Source organism: Coregonus lavaretus (assembly GCF_964263955.1).
Source record: "Coregonus lavaretus genome assembly, chromosome: 5".
NCBI lineage: Eukaryota > Metazoa > Chordata > Actinopteri > Salmoniformes > Salmonidae > Coregonus > Coregonus lavaretus.
In genome coordinates, this window is record NC_139992.1 from 33,157,867 (window position 1) to 33,173,334 (window position 15,468).

Sequence of the window (15,468 nt, forward strand, 5' to 3'; positions counted from 1 at the left end):
TGAAACTAACTGCAGCTCTTTGTTAGGTTTTGCAGTCATTTCAATCGTTGTGGTAGCTGAAGTGTATAGTGTTGAGTCATCCGCATACATAGATTCTACCTGGATTTTGTTGGAGAGGCTTCCATTAAAGAACACCCTCTGTCTACTGTTAGACAGGTCACTCTTTATCCACAATATAGCAGGGGGTATAAAGCCATAACACATAAGATTTTCCAGCAACAGACTATGTCAAAAGCCTCACTGAAGTCTAACAAAACAGCCCCCACAATATTTTTATAATCAATTTCTAATCAGCCAATCATCAGTCATTTGTGTAAGTGCTGTGCTTGTTGAATGTCCTTTCCTATAAGCGTGCTGAAAGTCTGTTGTCAATTTGTTTACTGTAAAATAGCATTGTATCTGGTCAAACACAATGTTTTCCAAAAGTTTACTAAGAGTTGGTAACAGGCTGATTGGTCGGCTATTTGAGCAAGTAAAGGGGGCTTTACTATCCTTAGGTAGGGGAATTACTTTTGCTTCCCTCCAGGCCTGAGGGCACACACTTTCTAGTAGGCTTAAATTGAAGATATAGCAAATAGGAGTGGCAATATCATATGCAAGTATCCTCAGTAATTTTCCATCCAAGTTGTCAGACCCTGGTGGCTTGTCATTGTTGATAGACGACAATAATTGTTCACCTCTTCCACACTTACTTTACGGAATTCAAAATTACAATGCTTGTCTTTCATAATTTGGTCAGATATACTTGTATGTGTAGTGTCAGCGTTTGTTGCTGGCATGTCATGCCTAAGTTTGCTAATCTTGCCAATTAAAAAATCATTAAAATAGTTAGCAATATCAGTGGGTTTTGTGATGAATAAGCCATCTGAATCAAAGAATGATGGAGCAGAGTTTGCCTTTTTGCACAAAATTTCATTTAAGGTGCTCCCAAGCTTTTTACTATCATTCTTTATGTCATTTATCTTTGTTTCATAGTGTAGTTCATTCTTCTTTTTATTCAGTTCAGTCACGATTTCTCAATTTGCAGTATGTTTGCCAATCGGTTGTACAGCCAGACCTATCTGCCATTTATTTTGCCTCATCCCTCTCAACCATACCATTTTTCAATTCCTCATCAATCCACAGGGATTTAACAGTTTTTACAGTCATTTTCTTAATGGGTGCATGCTTATTAGTAACAGGGATAAGCTATTTCATAAATGTGTCAAGCGCAGCATCTGGTTGCTCCTCATTACACACCACGGACTAACAAATATTCTTTATATCATATTATTTATTTTATTTTATTTATTTTTATTATTATTATTTATTTATTTTGTCATTTAGCGGACGCTCTTATCCAGAGCGACTTACAGGAATCGCTACAAAACGTATTGTATGACCTCTTATACACTATATTAGGCCCAGCCTTTGGAACTTTGGTTTTCCTAGATATGGCTACTACATCCATTGGATTTGGATACTGCATTCAAACACATTTCTGCAGCATTATTTTTTATTTTTTTATTTCACCTTTATTTAACCAGGTAAGCCAGTTGAGAACAAGTTCTCATTTACAACTGCGACCTGGCCAAGATAAAGCAAAGCAGTGCAATAAAAACAACACAGAGTTACATATGGGGTAAAAAACATAAAGTCAAAAATACAACAGAAAATATATATACAGTGTGTGCAAATGTAGCAAGTTATGGAGGTAAGGCAATAAATAGGCTATAGTGCAGAATAATTACAATGGTATTAACACTGGAATGCTAGATGTGCAAGAGATTATGTGCAAATAGAGATACTGGGGTGCAAAAGAGCAAAATAAATAACAATATAGGGATGGGGTAGTTGGGTGGGCTAATTTCAGATGGGCTGTGTACAGGTGCAGTGATCGGTAAGGTGCTCTGACAACTGATGCTTAAAGTTATTGAGGGAGATAAGAGTCTCCAGCTTCAGAGATTTTTGCAATTCGTTCCAGTCATTGGCAGCAGAGAACTGGAAGGAATGGCGGCCAAAGGAGGTGTTGGCTTTGGGAATGACCAGTGAGATATACCTGCTGGAGCGCAGACTACGGGTGGGTGCTGCTATGGTGACCAATGAGCTAAGATAAGGCGGGGATTTGCCTAGCAGTGATTTATAGATGGCCTGGAGCCAGTGGGTTTGACGACGAACATGTAGTGAGGACCAGCCAACAAGAGCGTACAGGTCACAGTGGTGGGTAGTGTATGGGGCTTTGGAGACAAAACGGATGGCACTGTGATAGACTACATCCAATTTGCTGAGTAGAGTGTTGGAGGCTATTTTATAAATGACATCGCCGAAGTCAAGGATCGGTAGGATAGTCAGTTTTACGAGGGCATGTTTGGCAGCATGAGTGAAGGAGGCTTTGTTGCGAAATAGGAAGCCGATTCTAGATTTAACTTTGGATTGGAGATTCTTTATGTGAGTCTGGAAGTTGAGTTTACAGTCTAACCAGACACCTAGGTATTTGTAGTTGTCCACATACTCTAGGTCAGACCCGTCGAGAGTGGTGATTCTAGTCGGGTGGGCGGGTGCCAGCATCGTTAGATTGAAAAGCATGCATTTAGTTTTACTAGTGTTTAAGAGCAGTTGGAGGCTACTGAAGGATTGTTGTATGGCATTGAAGCTCGTTTGGAGGTTTGTTAACACAGTGTCCAATGAAGGGCCAGATGTATACAAAATGGTGTCGTCTGCGTAGAGGTGGATCTGAGAGTCACCAGCAGCAAGAGCGACATCATTGATATACACAGAGAAAAGTGTCGGCCCAAGAATTGAACCCTGTGGCACCCCCATAGAGACTGCCATAGGTCCAGACAACAGGCCCTCCGATTTGACACACTGAACTCTATCTGAGAAGTAGTTGGTGAACCAGGCGAGGCAGTCATTTGAGAAACCAAGGCTATTTAGTCTGCCAATAAGAATGCGGTGGTTGACAGAGTCGAAAGCCTTGGCCAGGTCGATGAAGACGGCTGCACAGTACTGTCTATTATCAATCGCGGTTATAATATCGTTTAGGACCTTGAGCGTGGCTGAAGTGCACCCGTGACCAGCTCGGAAACCGGATTGCATAGCGGAGAAGGTACGGTGGTATTCGAAATGGTCGGTGATCTGTTTGTTAACTTGGCTTTCAAATACTTTCGAAAGGCAGGGCAGGATGGATATAGGTCTGTAGCAGTTTGGATCTAGAGTGTCACCCCCTTTGAAGAGGGGGATGACCGCGGCAGCTTTCCAATCTCTGGGGATCTCAGACGTTATGAAAGAGAGGTTGAACAGACTAGTAATAGGGGTTGCGACAATTTCGGCGGCTAGTTTTAGAAAGAAAGGGTCCAGATTGTCTAGCCCAGCTGATTTGTAGGGGTCCAGATTTTGCAGCGCTTTCAAAACATCAGCTGTCTGAATTTGTGTGAAGGAGAAGCGGGGGGGGCATGGGCAAGTTGCAGCAGAGGGTGCAGAGTTGGTGGCCGGGTTAGTGGTAGCCAGATGGAAAGCATGGCCAGCTGTAGCAATATGCTTGTTGAAATTCTCGATTATTGTAGATTTATCGGTGGTGATAGTGTTTCCTAGCCTCAGTGCAGTGGGCAGCTGGGAGGAAGTGCTCTTATTCTCCATGGACTTTACAGTGTCCCAAAACTTTTTGGAGTTAGTGCTACAGGATGCAAATTTCTGTTTGAAAAAGTTAGCCTTTGCTTTCCTGACTGCTTGTGTATATTGGTTCCTAACTTCCCTGAAAAGTTGCATATCGCGGGGGCTATTTGATGCTAATGCTGTACGCCACAGGATGTTAAGATGTGATCAATACATGTTGATGATTTCATTCCTATGCTGTTTGTAACTACCCTGGTAGGTTGCAGGCACTAGTTAAAGTTTGAAGCTTTCTCTTGAGTGGGCAGCCTGATGAAAGCCAGTCAATATTTAAATCACCCAGAAAATATACCTCTCTATTGATATCACATACATTATCAAGCATTTCACACGTTATCCAGCTACTGACTGTTAGCACTTGGTGGTCTATTGCAGCTTCCCACCAGAATGGGCTTTAGGTGAGGCAGATGATTTAACATGAGATCCTCTCTAAGCTTTACAGGAATGTGGTTCTGAATATAAACAGCCACACCTCCACCTTTGGCATTTCTGTCTATTCTGTAGATCGTATACGGGCCCCGTGTAGCTCAGTTGGTAGAGCATGGTGCTTGCAACGCCAGGGTTGTGGGTTCGTTTCCCACGGGGGGCCAGTATGAAAATGTATGAACTCACTAACTGTAAGTCGCTCTGGATAAGAGCGTCTGCTAAATTACAAAAATCTTATAATCATGTATTGCTACCACTGTATCATCAAAGGTATTATCAAAGTGAGTTTCAGAGATTGTACGAATATGAATGTCGTCTGTTACTACCAAATTATTGATTTATGAAGCTACATATGTTAACGTGGGCTATTTGTAACACTTTTCTGGGATGCTTGAATGTTTTTCTTGCTTTACTGGGAAGCTTAGTAGACATGCTCAAGTTATTTATGTTAGTGCAGGGTGAGCTGCACACAGTGGACTTCCTGCTTGAGCACACCACCTCAGTGCTAACAGTATAACTGTGGTTCATAGGCATATGATTACTGCATACAATAGCTGTAGGATCAGCAGAGGCATTCAGGGCAGTAAGAGGGACATAACTTAGGTTAATTACATCTTCCAACGCTCCTGGGATAACGTACATTTGCTGAAGCATTATGACAACTCAGAGACACAATGGTAGGGATTAAATGACCTGGGCTTGGGTCATCGATAAGTCATTGTCTCAACGCAGCCTTATAATGCTGTGAAAGGATCCTGAAACCCAAATGATTTGGGTGTATCCCAGGGTTGTTTTGAATTAAGTACAGTGAGTGAATTTTAGAGAAGATGTTGTTAACAAACTGTAGCATACTTGTGTTTAGTTTAAATAAAAGCAAATATTTTGCCTAGTGGTGTGCCCTGTTGAGTTATGGCCACCTGAGACAAAAATGTGACCATTCGCACAATCATCCTAATCATCCTCATAATAGCTACACTATGCTATTATATTAAGTTCTGTTACAGATGTAGGATCTTAATTTGGTAACTATGTTGTTGCTGAGAAATGTCCTGGAGGATGTCCGCAGGAAATGCAGATGAGTGTCGTGATTTACATACATTCACTGAAAACCCACACTAACACATGGTTATATTAACAGTATTGCACTTTTCATTCTCATGTAACCTAATTCTGGCCAGCTAATAGCCTAACCACCGATCAAGCAACGTAATGTCCTGTTGCTGAAGGATTATTTTGCTGCGACAATACTGGTCAAATTAACATCCTACATATGTAGATACACTACCAGTCAAAAGTTTTAGAACACCTTCTCATTTAAGGGTTTTTCTTTATTTTTACTATTTTCTACATTGTAGAATAATAGGTGAAGACATCAAAACTATGAAATAACACATTGCCATAATATGGACTTGGTCTTTTAACAAATAGGGCTATCTTCTGTATACCCCCCTACCTTGTCACAACACAACTGATTGGCTCAAACGCATTAAGAAGGAAAGAAATTCCACAAATTAACTTTTAAAGAAGGCACACCTGTTAATTGAAATGCATTCCAGGTGACTACCTCATGAAGCTGGTTGAGAGAATGCCAAGAGTGTGCAAAGCTGTCATCAAGGCAAAGGGTGGCTATTTGAAGACTCTCAAATATAAAATATATTTGGATTTGTTTAACACTTTTTTGGTTACTACATGATTCCATATGTGTTATTTCATAGTTTTGATGTCTTCACTATTATTCTACAATGTAGAAAATAGTAAAAATAAAGAAAAACCCTTGAATGAGTAGGTATTCTGAAACTTTTGACCGGAAGTGTAGAATACTATCATTATGTGATCTTGCAGACATGAATTCAGCTCTGATCTAACTTTACTAAACGAGTGCCATTCACCAGAGTAGCCTTTTCTCTGAGCAGCCAAACGAGTAGAGAGAGGGTGTGTAAAGTAGAGAATCCCGCACGATCACAAACTTCAGACTTTTAGCTGTTGGGGAAAAAGATCTAAAAGTCGGATCCGCAGCCACTCCATAGAAACAAACAGTGCTTCATCAATACATTTTATTTTGGGGTAAAAGTCTATTCCTTCCTAACCCCCTAAAGGGCTTCAGTAGGAGCAGAATCGTTATCAACTTAAGCATTTAATCATTACAGATCAGCAACCATGTTTATTGGGTCAAATAGGGAGTGATCCAAATCTATGCAGTGGGCAAACAGCATGGTAAGACTATAAGACAACCATAACTAGTGATTAAATAGAATTCCAGGTTCCCTATAGTCTTAATTTTCGTGGTAATCTTAATTTTGATTGCACATTATGAAAAAATAATCTGAGGTTAAATTACCTGAGCGAAGCCCAACCATGATCTCTTCTCCATCCGATTCCTGATGCATGATGTGGAATTATACACATGGCCCTGGAATACACACACACACACACTGATTCAATGTTAGAGAGCAATCCCAAACGCACAGCCAAACGTTCCTTTTCAAGATGATTCGATACGTACAGCACATACGGAAAGTACTCAGACCCCTTGACTTTTTCCACATTTTGTTACGTTACATCCTTATTCTAAAATTGATTATATCGTTTTTCCCCCTCATCAATCTACATACAATATACCATAATGACAAACAAAAAACACGTTATTACAATTTTTAGCAAATGTATTTAAAGAAAACGTAAATATGACATTTACATAAGTATTCAGACGCTTTACTCAGTACTTTATTCAAGCACTTTCGACAGGGATTACAGCCTTGAGTCTTCTTGGGTATGACGCTACAAGCTTGGCACACCAATATTTGGGGAGTTTATCCAGTTATTCTCTGCAGATCCTCTCAAGCTCTGTCAGGTTGGATGGGGAGCGTCGCTGCACAGCTATTTTATGGTCTCTTCAGAGATGTTAGATCGGGTTCAAGTCCGGGCTCTGGCTGGGCCACTCAAGGACATTCAGAGACTTGTCCCGAAGCCACTCCTGCGTTGTCTTGGCTGGTGCTTAGGGTCGTTGTCCTATTGGAAGGTGAACCTTCGCCCCAGTCTGAGGTCCTGAGCAGGTTTTCATCAAGGATCTCTCTGTACTTTGCTCCGTTCATCTTTCCCTCGATCCTGACTAGTCTCCTAGTCCCTGCCGCTGAAAAACATCCCCACAGCATGACGCTGCCACCACCATGCTTCACCGTAGGGATGGTGGCAGGTTTCCTCCAGACGTGACGCTTGGCATTCAGGCGAAATATTTAAATATTGGTTTCATCAGACCAGACCTCAGAGTCCTTTAGGTGCCTTTTGGCAAACTCCAAGCAGGCTGTCATGTGCCTTTTACTGAGGAGTGGCTTCCGTCTGGCCACTCTACCATAAAGGCCTGATTGGTGGAGTGCTGCAGAGATGATTGTTCTTCTGGAACGTTCTCCCATCTCCACAGAGGAACTCTGGAGCTCTGTCAGAGGGACCATCGGATTCTTGCTCACCTCCCTGACCAAGGCCCTTCTCCCCCGATTGCTCAGTTTGGCTTGGTGGGTCTAAACTTCTTCCATTTAAGAATGATGGAGGCCACGGTTTTCTTGGGGACCTTCAATGCTGCAGACATTTTTTGGTACCCTTCTCCAGATCTGTGCCTCGACACAATCCTGTCTCGGAGCTCTACAGAAAATTCCTTCGATCTCATGGCTTGGTTTTTGCTCTGACATGCACTGTCAACTGTGTGACCTTATATAGACAGGTGTTTGCCTTTCCAAATCATGTCCAATCAATTGAATTTACCCAGGTGGACTCCAATCAAATTGTAGAAACATCAAGAATTATCAATGTAAACAGGATGCACCTGAGCTCAATTTCGAGTCTCATAGCAAAGGGTCTGAATAGTTAGGTAAATAAGGTATCCGTTTTTATTTTAAATAAATTTGCAAAAATGTATTTAAATTTTTTTTTTTTGCTTTGTCATTATGGGGTACTGTGTGTAGATTGATAAGGAAAAATATATATTTAATCAATTTTAGAATAAGGCTGTAACGTAACAAAATGTGGAAAAAGATCTGAATACTTTCCGAACGCACTGTATCTAGATCCATGGGTTCCGATACAATACAAGAACAATACGTTTTAGTCTGAAAGGATTCGGTGCGATTCAGTTTGATTAGAAGAATGAATCGATGCAATTTGTGTGTGTGTTGGTTCTTCCATCCTTGTGGGGACCTAAAATCCCCAAAGTCCCCACAAGGATAGTAAAACAATGAAAAATCTCCCTCGTGAGGACATTTCCCACCTCCCCATGAGGACAAAAACAATTTTAAGCTTAGGGATTAGTGGTTAGGGATTACGTGATAAGGTTAGGGAAAATAGGATTTTGAATGGAAATTCATTTAAGGTCCCCACGAGGATAGAAGAACAAAATGTGTGTGTGTGTGTGTGTGTGTGTGTGTGTGTGTGTGTGTGTGTGTGTGTGTAAATTATAATAATAATAATAATATGCCATTTAGCAGACGCTTTTATCCAAAGCGACTTACAGTCATGCGTGCATACATTTTTGTGTATGGGTGGTCCCGGGGATCGAACCCACTACCTTGGCGTTACAAGCGCCGTGCTCTACCAGCTGAGCTACAGAGGACCAATTATGTATATGTATATGGTGTATGGAAGCACCTGAGCTAAGCCATAAAGGTAACTGGGCATTTACCACCCCACTATCAGTTAGGGGGGAGATTAAAAGTGTTACAGCTAGTAATGTATCAATATTTATCTTAAAAGATTTGCTATGACATAGCCAATTAATATATATCACAAGTTTGGATTTCACCCCCCGTCTCATAATCGAATGGTTTTGATGGACTGAGTGAGCTTCTCTTCTTCTCCCGCTTTGACCATGCAGTGTGGGTAGCAAAACTGATTGCTGTCCTCATTATGAAATTAACAACTTTACTCTGCATAAGTAAAAATGATAAGTAAACTGATCGTTGCAAGCAAAACTACCAAAACTATTGATGATGGTGAATCTGAACAATCAAAATAAAATCTAATGTAAGCCCCATGGTGGTGGCAGAATCATACTGTGGGGATGTTTTTCAGCAGCAGGGACTGGGAGACTAGTCAGGATCGAGGGAAAGATGAACAGAGCAAAGTACAGAGAGATCCTTGATGAAAACCTACTCCAGAGCGCTCAGGACCTCAGACTGGGGCGAAGGTGCATCTTCCAACAGGACAACGACCTAAGCACACAAGACAACGCAGGAGTGGCTTCGAGACAAGTCTCTGAATGTCCTTGAGTGGCCCAGCCAGAGCCCGGACTTGAACCTGATCGAACATCTCTGGAGAGACCTGAAAATAGCTGTGCAGCGACCCTCCCCATCCAACCTGACAGAGCTTGAGAGGATCTGCAGAGACGAATGGGAGAAACTCCCCAAATGCAGGTGTGCCAATCTTGTAGTGTCATACCCAAGAAGAGTCGAGGCTGTAATTGCTGCCAAAGGTGCTTCAACAAAGTACTGAGTAAAGGGTCTGAATACTTCCGTAAATGTAATATGTTTTTTATTTTATAAATTTGCTAAAATCTCTAAAAACATGTTTTTGCTTTGTCATTATGGGGTATTGTGTGTAGATTGATGAGGGGGAAAAAACTATTTAATCAATTTTAGAGTAAGGCTGTAACGTAACAAAATATGGAAAAAGTCAAGAGGTCTGAATAATTTCCGAATTCACTGTAGTTAAATAGTTAATCAAATCTCTGCCCAGACTAACTATTTAGCATTATTATGGCTTGGGGGTAGAAGCTGTTCAGGGTCATGTTGGTTCCAGACTTGGTTCATCGGTACCGCTTTCCGTGCGGTAGCAGAGAAAACAGTCTCTGACTTGGGTGGCTGAAGTCTTTAACAAATTTTAGGGCCTTCATCTGACACCGCCTGGTATAAAGGTCCTGGATGGCAGGGAGCTCGGCCCCAGTGATGTACTGGGCTGTACGCACTACCCTCTGTAGTGCCTTGTGGTTGGGTACCAAGCAGTTGCCATACCAAGCGAAGATGCAGCCAGTCAAGATACTCTCAATGGTGCAGCTGTCAAACTTTGAGGATGTGAGGGCACATGCCAAATCTTTTCAGCCTCCTGAGGGGGAGGAGGCGTTGCCATGCACCCTTCACGACTGTCTTGGTGCGTGTGGACCATGATATATCCTTAGTGATGTGGACACAGAGGATATTGAAGCTCTCGACCAGCTCCACTACAGCCCTGTCGATGTGAATGGGAGTGTGCTCGGCACTCCGTTTCCTGCAGTCCACGATCAGCTCCTTTGTCTTGCGGACATTGAGGGAGAGGTTGTTGTTCTGAAACCACACTGCCAGGTCTCTGACCTCCTCCCTATAGGCTGTCTCATCGTCGTCAGTGATCTGTCCTACCACCGTTGTGTCGTCAGCAAACTTACTGGTGTTGGAGTCGTGCAGGGCCCCACACGACTCAAACACCAAAAGACGAGCGGTATCGGTATATGCCTACATTTGGATTGGCTTGGGGTCCCGCGAACCGACGCATTCATATCTTAAACATTTGAACCGGGGACCAATGCGCATCAGTGAATCGTTACATCCCTAATGGAGTCTCCTCTTATTGAGCAACTTGGGCAGTAACTGGATCATTTGCCTCAGATAATTTGGAGAAGAGTGGAGGCTGTTATAACAGCAAAGGGGAGACCAACTCTATATTAATGCCCATGAATTTGGAATGATATGCTTGACGAGCTGGTGTCCACATACTTTTGGCCATGTAGTGTATATTGTTCGCTTCTGGATTTCAGTTTGTATTGACTGCTATATCAGTGTAATAAATAACACTTGAAAAAACATTATCTCGCTCATGTAGACACCCACATCACCCCACCCTACCTACCCTGACGGTGCCACTGTAGCCAGAGCCCACTTTGTAGAGGCCATCCTTGCAGAGCAGGTAGAGGAAAGAGCCGTCGGTCTGCAGCAGGCAGTGCTCATCCTCATCGACGGTCACCTCCTTCAGTACCCACTTGTTCATCAGCGCCGCCCGCTTGATGCCGTTGCCGAACCAGTCCTGGATCTGGATCTTGCCCACCAGCACGGCCTGCACGCTCCTCTGTAACGCGTTCAGAATGGTCGGCACCTGGGACAAAGAGGAAGGGGAGGGAAGATTAAGAATAAAGAAGAATTAATGGAAATTAACTAGAATAGAAATGGGAGACAATGAAAGGACTGTTTTGTCTGCTTTGACTGTGGAGTGTTTGGTAGAAGGGTCTGGTTTGATATCAGGGCTCCAGAGTGCAACCATTTTAGGGCTGTCCCCAACAAAATAAAATATTGGTCGACCAAGAGTATTCTGTTCTTTCGACCAATCGACCAATGGTCGGCATTGTTAAACGTGTATTTTTCCATATATTGACACATCCTATGTGTTTTAATCAAATCAACTATTTCACTGAGCTTGTCTGATGCTTTAAGCACACGGTTTGATTAAATAATTAAGACACACAAATGACTAGAGGGAACAGCAATTGATTTGATTGTGCCGGGCTCAGACTTTGTGCGCTGTGTTAAAATAAAAAAGACAGCGAATGACTGTGACTAGCATGCGTTGTCGCGCTCTCCTCCCTGCTGCAGCAACCACCACAGAACATCAAAGTGTTTATCGCGCTGTCCGTGTTGCTGAAGCTGCAACATAATTACAGCCATTTCTGACTGAAAAGTTCTGTCACCAAAACCCCTAATTTGTTTAGGAAAAACATTCCCTATATTCCCACAACTCTTGCTCTCTTTACGTGACACATGCAATACATGGTTCTTCCTTTAAAAGTTGCGTCATAATTGTATGGCATGACGTGATATTATTTTACTGTCAGCCATTGTTGCCATTAATGCTAGTTTGACCACCAGGGGGCATCTTTGAGAAGCTAAGTTATTGAAATGACAAGGGGCTATAGGGTTAAGAGTCCTGTTTACTGTAGATGTTTTAGCGTAACTTATTGGCATAAAGGCCTACTTCAATATACAGTATATCAAACATTCATTCATTTGTGCATGTCATCACACAACATACAAGTCATCCATGTCTTTAAATACAGTCAAGCATTTTAGTTATACAACAAAATAACAAAGGGTAAAGCGATTGAATTCACTAATGCATTTCACTGTTTTTAATATTGGCTGTACTAGAGACTTTAAAACCTTTTTTTGTAGAAATTTAGCTTAGTTAAATTGATTAATATTATGGTGTTTCTATTCCAAGAAAAACGAAAATGCATTTTACAGTAGCCTATGTAGGCCTCAGGGTTTCCGTTAGGAAAATATGGTGTTGTACAACGTGACCGGTCGGGAGTAGGCCTAGGCTACTAAGCGACTGCAAGTGAAGAGCAAAATAATCCTAACATTTCCACACCCTAATTGTAGGCTAACCAATACCCAAACAGAAATTCAGTGAAAATAAAAATCTGATTGAGTTATCAAGGCCAGTCTCCATGCTTGTCTCAAAGCAGCGCGAAACGGTGCTGAAATAGTTGGGTAGGATATTGTTTCAAATCCTATTATAAAAATTGGACAACATTGGGTGTTTCAGTAAGCAACCATTTGTTGCCTTCATTAGCCTACTTTATTCCAATATTTCTGTCATTCAGTGATATTTCTTCCCATAGTAATTCGTTATGGATCCATCCAGATGTGGTTAGAAAACAGAGCAATTGGTGGGCTACGCAAAGAGATGGGAGAAGTGACATGCCTCGTAAACATCCATTAATACATTTAAAGTCCCTAAACTCGGCAAGAGTCTATTGTCCTGCTTATAGCCCATCAAGGGTGAATGGCTTCTTTTGTATTCTTAAAAGAACTCCAGTAATCAATCAATCAATCACATGTTATTTATAAAGTCCTTTTTACATCAGCAGATGTCACAAAGTGCTATACAGAAACCCAGCCTAAAACCCCAAACAGCAAGCAATGCAGATGTAGAAGCAATGCCGATGTAGAAACACACTTCTCTGTAGAAGCACAGAGAAGTGTGTTTCTATTCCAAGAAAAACGAGCCTTGAATAATTAAACAATAAATAAACTGCAACATGTCGGCTAAAGCAATTGAATTCAGGAATTAATTCAAAATATGTTAAACCTTTATTTTTTTTATATCTGTGCATAGTAGTAGAGGCTTTATGGCTTCGCCATCAATGAAAAACAGAGCATGTACATTGGTATAAATATATTATTGAACTTGATTTTTTCAAACTTTTTCAAAATGCAAATGTTTATTAGGCTACTATAAAATACAACGCTCCTCCTACCCTCCTTGATCTCCTTCATGGCAAGAGTCTATTGTCCTGCTAATAGCCCATCATGGGTAGATGGCTTCTTTTGTATTCTAATGTATGAATTAATTTATTAATTACAGTCATTTACCATTCTCATTCTCAGAGTGGAAACGTTGTTTGCAGAGTTCACAACCTGCTACACTTGTGAAAAACAAGTGTTTGAAAACATCACTACTGTAAACCGAGAACTGTATTCTAAAAATAAAAACACAGCATCTACAGTGGTACAAATATATTATAAAATTCCATTAAAAAAAAAAAACGTTTAAAATGCATATGTTTATTAGGCTACTGTGCAGTCTGATAACAACCAACGGGACAATGAGATGTTTACTGTAGCCTACATAGTAAACATAGTAAAGTGCCTAATTTCTTACATAAGGGAGAGCAGTCCAGACTTTCTCGGTGACCTCAAGTACTCATTAACTCTGTCTTTAATGCTTTTTCGGGTTGCATCACTCATGGACAGAAACTTCTGAGACACAGTATTCATGATGAACACTCAGAGGTTCACTGGTAAGCCACATTTGCCTCGGGATCCATCCCAGTTGGTATTCTGTGTCCACTCGTTGTATCTCTCTTCGGTTACACATCCTTGGAATAGCAGAACAGCATAACGGTCTGGACGGCCCTTGCTGTGCCTGGTGAGCAGTTCGTCAAGTTCTGGTATCAGAAGAGGAATGGAAATGTCAGGGTGACCCGACGACCTGACGAACCCTCCATGTGTGTTGCCTCTGCCTGTCGGAGGTGGAGTTCCAGAGCTCACAGGTCGTGGCATGGATTGTGACTCCATCTCGTGTGACACATCCGCCACGATGAGGATTAGCGTGGCGGATGTGTTGTTACCTACCCTTACCACCTGGGGGCGGCCCGTCAGGAAGTCCAGGATACAGTTGCAGAGGGAGGTGTTTAGTCCCAGGGTCCTTAGCTTAGTGATGAGCTTTGAGGGCACTATGGTGTTGAACGCTGAGCTGTAGTCAATGAATAGCATTCTCACGTAGGTGTTCCTTTTGTCCAGGTGTGAAAGGGCAGTGTGGAGCACAACAGAGATTGCATCATCTGTGGATCTGTTGGGGCGGTATGCAAATTGGAGTGGATCTAGGGTTTCTGGGATAATGGTGTTGATGTGAGCCATGAACAGCCTTTCAAAGCACTTCATGGCTACAGACGTGAGTGCTACGGGTCGGTAGTCATTTAGGCAGGTTACCTTAGTGTTCTTGGGCACAGGGATTATAGTGGTCTGCTTGAAACATGTTGGTATTACAGACTCAGACAGGGAGAGGTTGAAAATGTCAGTGAAGACACTTGCCAGTTGGTCAGCGCATGCTCTGAGTACACGTCCTGGTAATCCGTCTGGCCCTGCGGCCTTGTGAATGTTGACCTGTTTAAAGGTCTTACTCACATCGGCTATGGAGAGCGTGATCACACAGTCGTCCGGAACAGCTGATGCTCTCATGCATGTTTCAGTGTTGCTTGCCTCGAAGCGAGCATAGAAGTAATTTAGCTCATCTGGTAAGCTTGTGTCACTGGGCAGCTCGCGGCTGTGCTTCCCTTTGTAGTCTGTAATAGTTTGCAAGCCCTGCCACATCCGACGAGCGTCGGAGCCGGTGTAGTACGATTCGATCTTAGTCCTGTATTGACGCTTTGCCTGTTTGATGGTTCGTCGGAGGGCATAGCGGGATTTCTTATAACTTCCGGGTTAGAGTCCCGCTCCTTGAAAGCGGCAGCTCTACCCTTTAGCTCAGTGCGGCTGTTGCCTGTAATCCATGGCTTCTGGTTGGGGTATGTGTATACAGTCACTGTGGGGACGACGTCATCGATGCACTTATTGATGAAGCCAGTGACTGATGTGGTGTACTCCTCAATGCTATTGGAAGAATCCCGGAACATATTCCAGTCTGTGCTAGCAAAATAGTCCTGTAGCTTAGCATCTGCTTCATCTGACCACTTTTATTGACCGAGCAAATCCCTCTCGTCCGACTCATTAAAGAAAAGTTATTCGTCCAGTTTAAGGAGTGTAATCGCTGTTCTGATGTCCAGAAGCTCTTTTCGGTCGTAAGAGACGGTAGCAGAAACATATGTACAAAATAAGTGACAAA

General features: G+C 42.2%; 1 protein-coding gene across 1 annotated transcript in view; it reads right to left on the bottom strand.

Annotated features, from left to right (window-relative positions):
• LOC311129664 (E3 ubiquitin-protein ligase MYCBP2-like) overlaps positions 1–15,468 on the bottom strand; it is a 319,573-nt gene that overhangs the window by 246,786 nt on the left and 57,319 nt on the right. The window contains exons 6-7 of the mRNA XM_084162035.1: positions 10,939–11,181; positions 6,413–6,484 (exon numbers count right to left, since the gene is read on the bottom strand). Of these exons, the coding sequence (XP_084018161.1) occupies positions 6,413–6,484; positions 10,939–11,181 (315 nt within the window). The remainder of the gene's footprint in view (positions 1–6,412; positions 6,485–10,938; positions 11,182–15,468) is intronic.